The sequence below is a fragment of the Bicyclus anynana genome, chromosome 9 (genome assembly GCF_947172395.1).
Source record: "Bicyclus anynana chromosome 9, ilBicAnyn1.1, whole genome shotgun sequence".
Classification (NCBI taxonomy): Eukaryota; Metazoa; Arthropoda; class Insecta; order Lepidoptera; family Nymphalidae; genus Bicyclus; species Bicyclus anynana.
This window is the reverse complement of record NC_069091.1, coordinates 11,294,809-11,310,309: the sequence shown is the minus strand read 5'-3', so window position 1 is coordinate 11,310,309 and position 15,501 is coordinate 11,294,809. Positions and strand designations below refer to the sequence as shown.

At 35.5% G+C, this 15,501-nt stretch overlaps 1 protein-coding gene across 1 annotated transcript in view; it reads left to right on the top strand.

Moving 5' to 3' along the window:
* The window catches only part of LOC112043921 (hemicentin-2), a 62,195-nt gene that overhangs the window by 27,333 nt on the left and 19,361 nt on the right, over nucleotides 1-15,501 (top strand). Inside the window, exons 2-4 of the mRNA XM_024079592.2 lie at nucleotides 7,086-7,272; nucleotides 9,193-9,453; nucleotides 10,056-10,252. Coding sequence (XP_023935360.1) covers nucleotides 7,086-7,272; nucleotides 9,193-9,453; nucleotides 10,056-10,252 — 645 coding nt within the window. The remainder of the gene's footprint in view (nucleotides 1-7,085; nucleotides 7,273-9,192; nucleotides 9,454-10,055; nucleotides 10,253-15,501) is intronic.

Genomic DNA, 15,501 nt, shown 5'->3' with positions numbered 1-15,501 from the left:
GGCCAAAGAGATGGCAATAGTACCGTGGTCTACGGGCATGCTTTAGTACGTATGGGACGCAACCTGCGTATATACGTACTCGTAGGTACCTTTATCGCATTTTTTTTAATTTTTCGCTTTTTTAATTTTTCGCTATGTATAATTTAAATTTTAAGTGTACTTCAAAATTGTCAAAAAAAATTAATACGTAACCCTGTAAACGGTTATTTATCACACAAAAAAAGATTCAGTGTACAGATCAATATACATACGAGTAGCATTTCTTTGCATTAATATAATCTAACGAAAAAAGCGGTTACCCATATATTTTATATCCACTGTGTTACGGTATTCATGGGATGTAGTGATTAACTAATGAGAAATAGATGTCATCATTCATGTATGGCGCCGGGCGCAGAGTAGCCAGTGGCGGGCTTAGGGTTACCATATCTCAGGATTTGTCCTGAGATTTTTGAACCTTTCTCAGGATTGCGACTCAGATTCTACATATCTTATAAAATTCTGATTTTTTTCATTTTCCATAAAATACGGCATATATTTAAAAAAATCTGCAAACTAAAAATATTCCTTTGACAATGATTGAATTGGCACAATTAAAATCAATACATATTTATCCAAGTAGGTGGTTAAACAGTTGAGTGCAATATGCAACCTTTATTAAATTGTTAGGCACCTTTTAGAGTAAAAGTTAAAACTAAAAAAATATAAGGATTTTTCAATGGAAATCGGCCACTGCATTCTGTGAAGTTATAACGTTGTGACATCGTTTGTTTCCGTGGAAATTAAAAATAGTGATATTTTAATTTTGGCATCCCATGTTCATAGGAATATTTTTTATAGAAATAAAGGGGTTTTTATTAGCTTATAATAAAAAAGCTTGATATTTTTTCTTTAATAATGACAACTTTACTTTACCAAAAACTGTTGCAAAGTTGACAAGGGGTTAAAAGTTTAAATGGAAAGTCCTTAATTTTTAGAGTTACAGTTTTAAAAAAATATTCATAAATCATAAAAAAATAGACGAAATTTAATGTGATTCAAGAATTTTTAAAATTCAATTAGTGGTAAAACAGGGGTAGAAATTTTTACATTGATTTCCACGTGAATGAAGTCGGGCGTGTGCTAGTATACTTATAAACGTGGGCATATGTAGCTTCCAGTGGCCGACTTGTATTTTATTATACGGATGACCGACGGGCATCCCCCTTTCAAACTTAAATAAGGCGTGTTATTGGCAAAGAGTTCGTCGAGTGTAAAATAGGGCCAGAGGAATACGGGCCAGGTCCCATCGGTCTTGATCCCAGGCCTTTTTCCGAACTTTTGTTTTTTTGACCTGGTAACCCTACCGCGGGCGAGGCAGTGTCGCCGCTCGCCACGGCAGGCTGCGCACGCGACCCCGTGTCATTGACCGCCAGCGCCAGCGCGCCACTCGCCGCGCGTCTAACGTTCCGTTGCGTTACCTTCCACTATGTTATCACGGGCCCTTATATTTACGATTATGTACGTTAGGCGCAATAATAAACACTAGTCGACGCCCAGCGGTTTCGCCCGCGTAGTCCCCGTTCCTGTGAGAATACGGGGATAAAATATATCTCATTACGTTCACAAAGAACGTGGCTTTCTTGTGGTAAAAGATTTTTCAAAATCGGTTCAGTAAATCTAGAGATTACCTCCTACAATACCACAAACTTAATCTTAATCTTTTTATAATATTAGTAGATAATATGTATATATTATTATTGACCCTATGCCCTACATAAAAGTAAAATTAAGTGTCTGTTTAATAACTGTGTTTTATAAAGTGCTTCGTTATCTAAACGATACTTACTAAAACACAAAACAAACTTTTTTTCATATTATCAGTTTGATTTGTTATAATATAAAACAAAGGATTTTTTGTATATAAACAGACAAACAATAAAAAAAAACATAATCTTACCTCTTTATAATTTTTGTTTAGTTAAGTTGATGTCACTATGTACTGTTAAGATGACGTCATTAAATACATGGATTGTTAATTGTCATCCAAGATTTAAAAACTCAGTTGTTTGACTGTCCTAAAAGCTTTTAATACACTACTTCGAGGTCAACAATAAAGCATTTCACAGTCAAGTAATAAACAGACCTTTTAAAATCACACTTCGGAAGTGCTTTTAAAAGCTATGATCTACTTGATTGCTTTTTCACTGAACGACGTCGTTCATTATTCATTGCCACTTACTTTACTTCAGTATTTTTCTTTAAACTTTCGGGGAAACCGTTACCATGGTGATTATGAGGAAGTAAAAAATAGCAGTTTTTATAATTTTAACATTTAGGTCAAGTTAAGCACCTACCTACATTAAAATTCTTTAAAAATAGTGGGATAATGTGGACTTGTACTAAATCTACGTTAATTTAATATTTAGAGGTAAAGTTTTAGAGTTTGTAGGAGGTAATATCTGGATCTAGTGAACTGATTTTTAAAATTCTTTTACCAATCGAAAGTCACGTTATTTGTGAGTGTAATAGGCAATGATAATTTTATATTATAGATAGGTTACGTGCCTACAAAATCACCGTAAAATGTGATCCAAATTTAGCTACTCCACTGAGCGCACACATGCACAATTTTGTCTTTAATTCCATTATATATTTATGTATATGTATATATATTTTTTACACTTCCCTGAACACACAACTCGACATTGTGCTTATTACCTATCTAATGATAATATTGTGTTATTACCTATCTAATAAGCTGTGATAGCACAGTGGATATGACCTTTGCCTTCAATTCCGACGGCGTAGGTTCAAATCCGCGGCATGCACCTCTAACTTTTTAGTTGTGTGCTTTTTATGAAAATAAATATGACGTATCTCAAACGGTGAAGTAAAACATCGCGAGGAAACCTGCATACCAGAGAATTTTCTCAATTCTCCATGTGTGTGAAGTCTGCCAAACCGCATTGGGCCCGCGTGGTGGACTATTAGCCTTATAACTTTAATATGGGTTGTTATAGCCGAATATGATGATGATGGTGGCCTATTTATTATGGTAAAAATGCAATATAAACTCATTACCAGCATAAATCAAAAAAAAAAAAAAATACAAGTAACAGAAAAGTGTGGTCCACATTTCCACGACACAGAAACTACTACTTAGCTATATACCAATCAGCCTTGATTTATCAATGATCAAGGTTAACACAAGCCCTTTCTATTTGAACTTCAGTGCGCTAAACAGTTAAAAACTACTACATAAAGGAATAAAATGACAATGGATAAATCGCAGCGCGGTTGTTGTACGTATTAAGTTTAAAAATTTTAACCTGACTACGTAAAAAGGGGCATACAAAGAACGAAACAAGAAAATATTACAGATCGAAATAGAGAAATGTACAAAAATGGTATTTCTAGAGTCGTGGTAATTACCCTTCCAAACTCTATCTACCTGCTACTACGAGTACCTAATCTACCGTGCCAAAATTACTCTTCCTGGCTAAAAACTGGAAAGTACTGAGTTCGATTTCCAGTTTATGTTTTAATTTTTAAATATGAATTCCAAGAAAAGTGTCGTCTGGTGGTACATAAGTTTAGGCAGTAATTAAGAGCTTGTTTACTGTACTGATAAAAGCCGCAACTAAAACTATTTCGTGTATGGTTACGTTGCCGCCTAACAACCAGTTGGTGGCAGAGGTTGCATAAATACCACTTATACCACAATATATCGCACCACCATGTAGAATTTCGAAAACTAGAAAAGTATATGGGATTGACAGACCTTGATCACGTGACCTGTCTATAGCAAATGTCATTCCTATACATTTTTCTAGTTTTCGAAGCGTTTGCGATCGTAGAAAGAGAATCGACGTGCCACTTGGCTACAGGGGCAGATAAGAACGCAGTCAAGAACATGGTCAACAAAAAAAATCGCGCGCAAACAAGCTCATGATTAAGGGTACTGTTTGAGTTTGAGATATAAGGGCAAACTGTATGACGATAATTACGTTGACTTTTAACCGTCACATTAATTATTTACAAAATCTGCTACATACACGGTACGCCCGTTTTGAAATTGTGGGAGGTAAAAGAAACATTCAACCAACTAACTGTTAGTAATTAGGTGCACAACATTTGCTGCATAATTATGTTTTACTACCATATGAATAGAAAACAAAAAAAAAATAAGCGTTTGGAAATACGTTTTGCGAAACGAAGGCATATTTATTCAAGATTTTCTTTAACAAACTTAGGTTACTTTAAAATAGGCTAACGGCCTGTAATTAAAACCGCCAGCGCTCTGTTTTACTTGGTGTTGCCATATAATTAATTAATATTCATAATTTGATGGAGTGAAATGAAAAATCACTCGAATAAATTAATCTGATTGGAGTAAGTAACAACGTTACGTAATAGGTCATGTCACTTTTTCAATATTTGCAAAAGCAAACTTCAATATTATTAAAATTGCTCTAGAAGACGAGTAAGTATATACTTGATATTTTTATGTATATGTTCAGTATGACTGACATATCCGTTTGCCTCCAAGAAAAAAAAAAGAGTGGGATCTTTCTTGTTTCATACTTTTATGAGCCTTATTTGAGTTCGAGTTTTCCGAATTTAGCAGCTATCAGCGTCTGAGTAAACTATGATTTATCCATATACCAGGCCGTGGCTAGTTACCCTACTGACAAAGACGTACCGCCAAGCGATTTAGCTTTCCGGTACGATGTCGTGTAGAAACCGAAAGGGGTGTGGTTTTTCATATTACTCCTAACAAGTTAGCCCGCTTACATCTTAGACTGCATCATCACTTACCATCAGGTGAGCTTGTAGTCAAGGGCTGAATTTTAAAGAATATATATATATATATATATATATATAATTGAAATAAATGACTTTTTTGACATTAACTAACATTATGAAGGCGAAAATTTTCGTGTTTTTTATACAGGGCAAGCCAATAAAGTATGTTAACATTTTTATGTGAACCGTGTGAATAAAAATCATCAGGTGTGAGGAGTTACGCAAGCATCCAAAGTAGGTAAATGAGCGAGTGAAGCCAATACACAACTCCCACGACGGTTTCTTCATCTTAGAAAATCTACAGAATTATCACGAGATCGAGATTCGCAATGTTAGGTGTACGTTTCAAATCTACTTACGATTACGGCGATTATAAGAGAATACCTACATGAAACGATTTTTTTCTGTTTATCTACAAATGAAAGTTTGCGAAAACGCTATATGTAATCTAAATTTATACTTAAGTACACTATATTATTTATACTTAAGTGCATTGAATAGGCTCTGAAACTATTGAACCAATTAATCTTTCACCGTTGGGAACCTACACTATCCCCGAATGCTATACTTTATAAAGGCTATACTTTTTACCCGTTTACGGAAACGTGAACCACATGGGTGAAACCGCGCGGTGTCTGCTAGTAAGTAACATTATAGAGTCGTAAAGTTTATGGTATTTTATGGGCTAATCTCTGGAACTACTCAACTGATTTTGAAAACTTTTTTACCATTAGAAAGTGTCATTTGTGAGTGTCATAGGCTATATTATATTCCCGCATTATTACAAGCAGCTATTTATATTACCCGTGATGTAACACGCACCTAATTTAATTTTTGGGAAAAACGTTTGAATTCTTCTGTATTTTTATAAAAAGCCAAGGCAAGCTATTATTTGACACTCATTTATTTATTTCTCTTTTTTTTTAATTTTTAACAATGTACATCAAAATAAACAAAACACTATTAAAAAAGTTATAAAAAAAATTTACTTTTGTATTATTACAATGTAAAAACCTCCGTACGAACACTGACCTACCTACTAGCATTTACTATGGCAATATTTATTTGCCGGTGACACATAAAATAAAATAACAGCGAAGCCGTACTTTGCGAACAGCTATTAAGTAGGTCTCTGTGGTATTATTACTTGCATGACAAAATATTTACTGACTATTTTATTCAACTTAGTACAATTACCTTAGAAATTATTATTAGAGGCTAAGGCACTCCTGTTTCATGTTCTCAAACTATTAATAGATAGGGTGTCGAGTTTTCTTTATCGTATTCTCGTAAAATGTAAACGTAATGTAATATGTACTTAACTGTTTAACTTAACGGAATAAACACATGGCTTACTTCGATTTAAGTGTTATAACTATCGGCTATTAGATATCGTCATCTTGCTCGATAAGTACCCCTTCGCTAAGTAGGTAGGTACGTATGTAGTATGCGTTGTTATATTTCCGTCAACCTGATAATATACGTATGTGCCCATCAATTCAATGGCAACCATCGGATCTACACTTACTCGTAAAATGGGATAAGGCAATAAATTATAGCATGATAGTAACTACTTCCGCAGTTGAGCTCCGTTACCTCTGGTCAATCATATAAAGTACTAGCGGATCAAGCTTCGCTTTGACTTATGTGCACTTCTTCCCTATCCCTACGCTACACTACCCTACCCCTAACCCTATCCTACCCCTATCCTAGCTATCCTAGGGTATATTTATTACAAAAAATGTTATAAATGAAGAACCGCTCGACCGATTTTATGCAAACTTTACATAAGCCATCTACTAAACTAAATGGTCCGAACAAAGCCTAAACAATTTGGTTTGGATAGGTGAGCCCGTCCTTGAGTTATAGGTATAGCCTAGCCTATTACCCTATAAGCCTTTCTACAGTTCTTTGAACCGCTGTATCACGGAAATGGCAATACTTATGAAAAAAATGTATTTTTATTTGTAGAGAATCGGATGATCTATAGTTTCTGTCTGAACTATTTTTGTTATATTTATATATATATATATTTATATTTTTTTAAACTCACCGTTTAGCTGAAAAACGCGAAAAACCTATTTTTACAAACCTTCACCATCAATACTTTTTTTGCACAAGGGATTAATGGGGACTTTTCACAAGTCATTTATTCTGAACATTGATACCAATTTTAGCTCTATGGGAATTATTATAAACTTCAAAGTCTTCTTTGACTGGATTACAGTCATTATTAGGCCAAATAATGTATAATGTCAATGAAATAAATAAATAAAGTAACATTTTGATTGTTTCAGTTGGACACTACGTAAGATGCGAGGACGAGCAACACGACGCGAGAGAGGGAGACGACGTGACGATGCAGTGCCGGTTCGCGCTTGACCCTCTGCCCGGGGAGTCCCTCACCTACTACTGGGTGAGGAGTACTGCTTCGGGTCACGACAACGTCGCTATTGGCAACCTGCCCTTGGAGACTAATTACCAGTAAGTAGACGCAACATAAAGTGCTTTTCATGAAACTTAAAAGAAGTCCCCCAGACGCAGCGCTACTGTCATAATGGCGTGCTAATCATTTGGTAATGGCGGTCTTATTGACATTTGTGTAAGGCGCTGTCAATTTTAGTTCAGGTCTTAGCCGCGGGACTTCTTTCATGCCTCAATAGCTCAACGGTAAGAGCGATCGGACTCATCACCAAGGGGCAGTGGTTCGATCCCCGCCCGTTGGTCTATTGTCGTACCCACTCCCAATATAGTGAATGGGTATATTGGTCATATTTAAAAACAATATATGGCAAATATTTTTTAATAAAGGACCTACCGTTTATGGCATTTCTAGGCTTAAGCTCCTAAAAGTTTCACTGTCTGTGAGATTGACGTTTGTTTGTTACTCTTATCAACCCAGTGATTTTATACTATTAGATATGTTACGTGACTACAAAATCACCGCAAAAAATGTTCCAAACTCAACTCTACTGAGCGCACACATGCACCGTTTTGTGTTTACTTACATTATATTTTAATACTAGCGGACGCCCGCGACTCGTCCGCGTGAAATTCAGTTTTTCACAAATTCCGCGGGATGAAAAGTAGCCTATGTGTTAATCCAGAGTAAAATCTATTTCCATTCCAAATTTCAGCCAAATCGCTTCAGTAGCCGCAGCGTAAAAGAGGAACAAACCTACTTACACACTTTCACACTTACACATAAACTTTTGCCTTTATAATATTAGTGTGATATACAGTTTTTACACTTCCTGAATACTTATCTCGTGATTGTAGACAATATTTAGGTATTATTATGCTCAAGTTTACTTACAGTTGATACGAGAATAATCCAAAAAAACTTAAAGCCCATCGTAAAAAGCCCACTGCTATCAATTCTTTTCACTACCTCATTCCGAAGAGGATACGATTACGAGCGCTATGTTCATCGTCACACAGTAGATACGTCGTCACATGGTGGTTTCATTGAATTAGTCATTTTATTTATAATATTGTCGTTTTGTAAAATATGATACTTCTGTCTACTAAATCTCGTCATGCAATCAAGGGGACTTGGGAAAAGTGTTGAGTGTTTTATGAATGTTCCAATTTAGTTTCGGGAACTTATAGTCAAGATTGCGAAAATATTTTCAATTTAACAGACTTATAATGATGAATGAAAGATAGATGTATTTGGAATTAAAAAACATAATTTTTTGACTGAGACTTAATAAAGCAAACGAAAACATCTTAATGGAAGATCTCTTAATAGACGTACTCCTACTGTGAGCTGTGTATTCCTAACCTAACCAAAGATATTCAAAACTGAGGCGGACAATGAAAGTTTTTAACACATACTTAGTACCTAAATATTGTCTACAATGTCGAGTAGTGTGTTTAGGAAGTGTAAAAACTATATATACATAAATATATAATGAAAGTAAACAGAAATTGTGCATGTGTGCGCTCAGTCGCTAAATTCGGATCACTTTTGCGGTGATTTTGTAGTTACGTAACATATCTATAGTATAAAATAATCATTGTCTCTTACCCTCGAAAGAATGACCCAATATACATAGTATGATTATACATAGTATGATAATGATTTATAATACATAGTATGATAATGATTTATAATACATAGTATGATTATGATAGTGTGATTATAAATGGCGCCAGCAGGGAACAAATTGGTCATTTCTTCATGGGTGATATCTCAACTTATAAAACGCTTTAAAAAGTTGTGTTGTGAGGCGTCGTAAAAGTTAGCTCCGGTTTCAAGAGTGATTTCAACAGTGTAGCCTTCGTGAACTTACATAAAATATTTTCCTTTACCTCACGATTCATAAAAATATTTTTTGTCACCAACGATTTCCAAAAAAAATCTTTGTTTAATATAATAATAAATGACGCTTTCCCCAGAATCATATACGCACCATCGGAAGGGCGCTTCGACTTGATGGTGTCGAATGTGACGTACGAGCGGGACAACGGTCGGTTCGAGTGCCGGGTGAAGGCGGGGGGATCAGGCCGCACGCTGCACTCCCAGGGGCACAACCTGGTGGTGCTGACGCAGCCGCAGCCCCCCCTGCTCAACACGGGGAAGCAGACGCAGGCGCAGGAGGGGAGACAACTGAACTTGACTTGCTCAAGTACAGGCGGTTCTCCTAGCCCGGTTATACAGTGAGTAGAAACAATCAAATACTTGATGGTATCGAGCAGGATAAAGATCCTCTTTACTCTGATTTGCTATTTATTATGCCACTGTAAGTGTAAATTAGCTGATGATTATGATTAGACCTTATTACCTGTCAGGTGCGTATTATTGTTCGTCGTTCTTATCATTATCAACCCATATTCAGCTCACTGCTGAACTCGAGTCTCCTCTCAGAATGAGAGGGATTAGGCCAATAGTCCACCACGCTGGCCCAATGCGGATTGGCAGACTTCACATAAACAGAGAATTGAGAAAATTCTCAGGTATGCAGGGTTCTTCGCGATTTTTTCTTCACCGTTTGAGACAAGTGATTATCATCATCAGCCTCTATTCGTCCAATGCAGAACACAGGTCTTTCAGAGAGCGCGCCACAACTACTGCTGTCACGACGTTTGTCCTCGAAGGATTCCTTAACTACTTAAACAATTTTAATCAAATTTGCACACAGCGTGCAGTTAGATTCAACTTGAAAAATAGGATAGCTTAAAGATATATAGGAAAGAAGTAAGTGCATATAAGTCAAAGCTTGACCGGGTCCGCTAGTAATAATACAAATTTACTTAATCAGGTGGTACCGCGATGGGTCCATCCACCCCATGGAGACGGCACTGGTGGTGGGGCGCACGCGCGTGGAGCCCACGGTGGCGATCCTCACCCTAGAGCCCAGCCGAGAGGACGACGGCGCCAGCTTCCGCTGCGTTGTACGCAACCGGGCCATGCGCGACGGACAGCAACTGGAGACCAGTGTGGGGTTGAGCGTCAACTGTAAGTATTTTAAATATTGTATAGAAGCAGGAGTTACTTTGCGGAAGTTCATCATGATTATATGTATAATGATTTATTTATTTTGCTATCATCCGCGAAAAGCCGACGAACCCATGCGACAACGTCACTCAGGTCCGACAAAATACTTATTTACGTACGTTTCACCCCATAACCGGAGCATCCTCAGGAGATGTTGACTCTACAACGTGCAATTGCACGTCCCTAGTACCTAGTACCAATAGCCCTAGAGTCCCTAGTACCAATACCCTTGACTTTGTCTCATCTGGCTTTCACGCTAAATCCGTTTGTAGCGGACGCCTACCAACTATAAACTATCTCTCTGCCAAAGGAGATCGACCATTTTGGGGACAGCGCGTTACTGAAATAAAATGATGAAAAATCTTTGATTATTTATATAGCCCAAGAGCCCACGACAGCCAGACCTTCGTTATTTTATAAAAGTTGAAAGTTTCTCTGTAGATGTCTCCTATACAGGTAAGAACGACCAGCGACTATAAAGTTTGGGTTGTGGTTACTTGGGCAGGTAACAGGTAGTAAAGGTGTATAAAATAGTACTTGAAATTCGTTAAAGTATAAAGCTCAATTTTTTAATATTTCCTTCGGGATAACTTTAAAAATCTCGTCATCCATTGCCGGACACTTATGCCAGTTGCTACCCCCTGCCAGACACCCCTAAACTTTAATAAATTATAATTATACTTTCGTTATAGTATAAAAGCTAAATTTTATATATGTTACTTGGGGACTTATAAAAAGATGTTACCTCAATAGCCGGACAGTTTTCGTGGTTTTTACATCTTGCCAGACACATCGAAAGTCCACTATAGGTGCGAGCGCGAATGCTTAGTCGATTACTATTTTTTAAGATATCTAATAAAAAATAATTTTATTACGTTCATAGCCATGTTATATAAAGTAAAAAATGTTTGTTTAATATCATAAAAATATAAAAAAAAGTATAATTACAAGTAAAAAAAGATAATTAAACTTATTTATTAATTTAAACATTGTCGTCGATGTTTTCATTTTCTTCATCACTACTACTCCAGTCGATGGCAGAATCGTCCTCAACATCACCTTCTTCTTCAGTGTCATAAAAAAAAAAATAAGTAAGTTCAAATATTAAGCAAGTTTATACAATTATAAATAAATCAAAAATTATGTATCATAATTTGTCATAATAATTATATACCTGATTGAGTTTTGAGTGAATCACTAACATAACTCGGCAGTTGATCCCCTTCAAACCATTTGAACTGGTATTTGTCATCTTTTAATACCCAGCCATTATTTTCTGGTTGATATGTGGTTGGATTTTTTAAATGAGCATTATTCGAAATTGTACATATATAATTTGCTCGCAGAAATTGCTGCAGTAGTTCGCAAGGTGGTAGGTTGCTAGCGTCAAAATTTCGCAACTTCTTTCGGTCAAAAGCTTCGTTTACATCGGAGACTGTGTACGAGTCGATGAATATTTGAAGTCTAGCGGCATCAACATCAATTACATTAGGGACATTATAGACATTGCATATAAATCTCTGAATAATATAAAAGATATTTTGTTGATGATTTAAATTTTTAATTAATTCGTTGTTGCCGAAGTTCTTGAAAGCTTCCTGGTACTCTGGATCTTTTTTTAATATCTTATACGGTTTTAATTTTCCTTTTCTGAAGAGCGCAGGATTAAAATCACAACCTGTGATTGCATGAAATCCAGGTAAGCTCTGACAAGTTAACAGTCCCAACTCTGCATGTATTTTGGTTAGGTCCACATACCTTAAATTATTTCCAGTGCCTGTAAGCATCCAAACAACCGAATCACTTTTAAGGTGATGCATGTTACCAAGCATTATAGCCGCAATATCGGTATCAGCACTTCTTATTACTATTTCTGCTGGATAGTTGATGTTACATGCATGATATACTATCTTTGTATCTGCTTCCTCGTGTGCTGGGCATGACAACTCTTCATCAATCCTTGAGACAACTTTGTTGCAATTATCAACAGTAAAAGAATGACACTTTCTGAAATTGATGTATATTGTTTTGTTGCCAATAAATGGCACCACTTCATCAGTAGCCCAATGTGAAATAAAAAAATCAACTAAAGCTTCTTTGAAATTTAAATTTTTCAACTCATCTATGGATGGTGCGCAGTAAAAGAACGCACTCGACTAAGCGCTCTATCTCACTCGCACCTACTTGAAGTTGTTACCCCGCGCTCGCACCTATAGTGGACTTTCGATGTGTCTGGCAAGATGTAAAAACCACGAAAACTGTCCGGCTATTGAGGTAACATCTTTTTATAAGTCCCCAAGTAACATATATAAAATTTAGCTTTTATACTATAACGAAAGTATAATTATAATTTATTAAAGTTTAGGGGTGTCTGGTAGGGGGTAGCAACTGGCATAAGTGTCCGGCAATGGATGACGAGATTTTTAAAGTTATCCCGAAGGAAATATTAAAAAATTGAGCTTTATACTTTAACGAATTTCAAGTACTATTTTATACACCTTTACTACCTGTTACCTGCCCAAGTAACCACAACCCAAACTTTATAGTCGCTGGTCGTTCTTACCTGTATAGGAGACATCTACAGAGAAACTTTCAACTTTTATAAAATAACGAAGGTCTGGCTGTCGTGGGCTCTTGCTCTAATACAACTGTCAAAGGGGTGATAACAGTTTTTAACCGACTTCCAAAAAGGAGGAGGTTCTACGTTCGGCTGTATGTATGTCTTTTTTTATTTTTTTTTATTTTATGTATGTCCAGCGATAATTCCGTCAATTATGGACCGATTTTGAAAATTTTTTTTTTTTTTTTGAAGGGTTTACTTCCAGGGTGGTCCCATTTTTTTCATGTCAGGATCTGATGATGGCATCCTGGAGAACTTGAGGAGAACTTTCGAAAGTTGTAGAGACGGCTAGTGCGTTTGTGTTTTAATTAAAGCTGTTTCTGGAATAACCACAGAAATTTTGTAGTTTAAACGTATTTAATTAAAACATCACTGGCTTGGCACCGCCTTCAAACTGATCAGAAGGTAGCACATAGGTAGGATGTTATTTTTTGCTTTTTAGTTAAAGTTATTTTTTGAGTTGGAAGTCGGTTGAATTTTTTTATTAAAATTTTTATTAAATTGTATAAAAATTATGAGTAATCAATCAATAAAAAGTCAATATATTAATTTTGGAGCTACAGGGATTTAAAGGTTCTTACTTGGTGTCCCTGCCACGGATTTATCAAAAACGCGACATACAAATTAGTACGAATTAATGACGTCTTGATAAATAACACTTATTAATTGGACATTGTACGGTCAATTTGAGGCCGTAAACCTGTGCAATGTCTTTCTTCCACTAAATGATAATAAATAATTAATTATGTACAAATTAACTTTACCGGAGTAATTTATTATTTGTAAACGTATCTATCTGGTTTGCGTAAAATCACTAATTGCCGCTAAAAGTCGGAATTTTAGAATATTTACTTTGATTATGACTGATTTACTGCTGTTAAATAAAGCGGTAAAGTTAACGGATTATTTTTTACGGTTTCAGTGAAATACCTACCGACTCAATAAGAAGTTCAAACAGATTTATGTTGGTTAACGTTAAACATAATGTGATTTTTTTCATGTCCATTCATTTAGATTATGGTTTCGCTAATTAGGCACGCTTGTGTTACCTACATATTAGTCGCGAGATGTTATTACCTCTGGAACTACTCACTCTCTGCTCACTATCTGCACTAATAATAATTATTATTATAAATAAAAATAAGAAAATGGGTTTGCTTTTTTTTTTGGTTTTTAAGCTATAGCTAATTTGATTTTTATATTTGCACGTTAGACAAGAGCTCAAGCGATTATATGATAATGAAATTTAGCATACACGTTGGTAGGGGTTTAAAAACACATTTATGCAAATGGTCACTGATAGATTAAATTTTCCTTATTTTTATTTTAGGAAAATTTTGTATTAAAAAAATAAACATGTATTCGTCGTACAAGCGATGAAGATTTAAGATTATGATTACTTGTTAATTTTCTACATTATTCATTTGAAATATGTATGTTGCATCACAATACTATGACAAGGTAGATAAGATCTGCTTATCATGTCGTAAATAGAGTAAGATGGAGGTTAACATGTTTTCAATTTAGGCAGCTTTGTCATTTACCATCAGATGAGATCAGAGGGGTAACAACACCTCACTGCGTAAGTATTACAAATCGATAGCTGTTTGGAACCACTTTCTAATAACATTCTCTCAACGCATGTATGGTATATAACATGTTCTCTTTAGGCATGTATAATTTTAAAAAGCAATTATTACGCGGTCTTTGATAACAAGTTTTTCGTGTTATAGGTACCAAGGGAAACCAACTATACGTAGAAAATATGCAAACATAACTCTAGCTTTCTTGGCACTCATATTTTATTTCTTGTTTTTAACATGATCATTCAACATCTTGTGTATTTTGTACCGTAGTGGTATATAAGAAACAGTGGCGTAGCGTGCCTTGGAGAGGCCCTGTATCAAAATTTGTTGGGGGCCCAAATGAAGAGTAAAGATAATCATAAAAGAAACAATAATGCTCGTTTAAAATAAATACACAGTAACTTCATCTATACTAAAGCTGTACTCAAAGAGTACTGTTTAGTAACAAACAAATTAAAAATGAGGTTATAAATCGCTAGTCATTTCACACCTAATAGTTATTATTTTTAACTTGGTCTTAAATTAATGAAAATAAATTTGATTAAAAAGCCTAAAATAATTAAATATAGTTAATATATTTTGAATAATATTTTATATAACAACAATACATAATTTTAAATAAAAAAGTTATGAAATGACTTGCGTTTTCTTCCCTCATTTCTTATTTGTTTGTTAGTAAACAGTACTACTCCTCAAGAATGGCTTTAGTATATGTAGGATATTTCCAACTTTTGGGCACACGTTTATCCAATGAAAAAAAGGAAAACTCTTTTTTTTCGGGAAGCACCAGCCGGGCTAGCATGGGCAAGGGATAAAATTTTTATCCACCCATTTATCCAATGAAAAAAAGGAAAACTCTTTTTTTTCGGGAAGCACCAGCCGGGCTAGCATGGGCAAGGGATAAAATTTTTATCCACCCATTATATCCACTGACTAAGGATATAAATCCACCCGTCATAGCATGGCCACAAGGGAAAGACAAATTAATCCCCGATTGACATTAC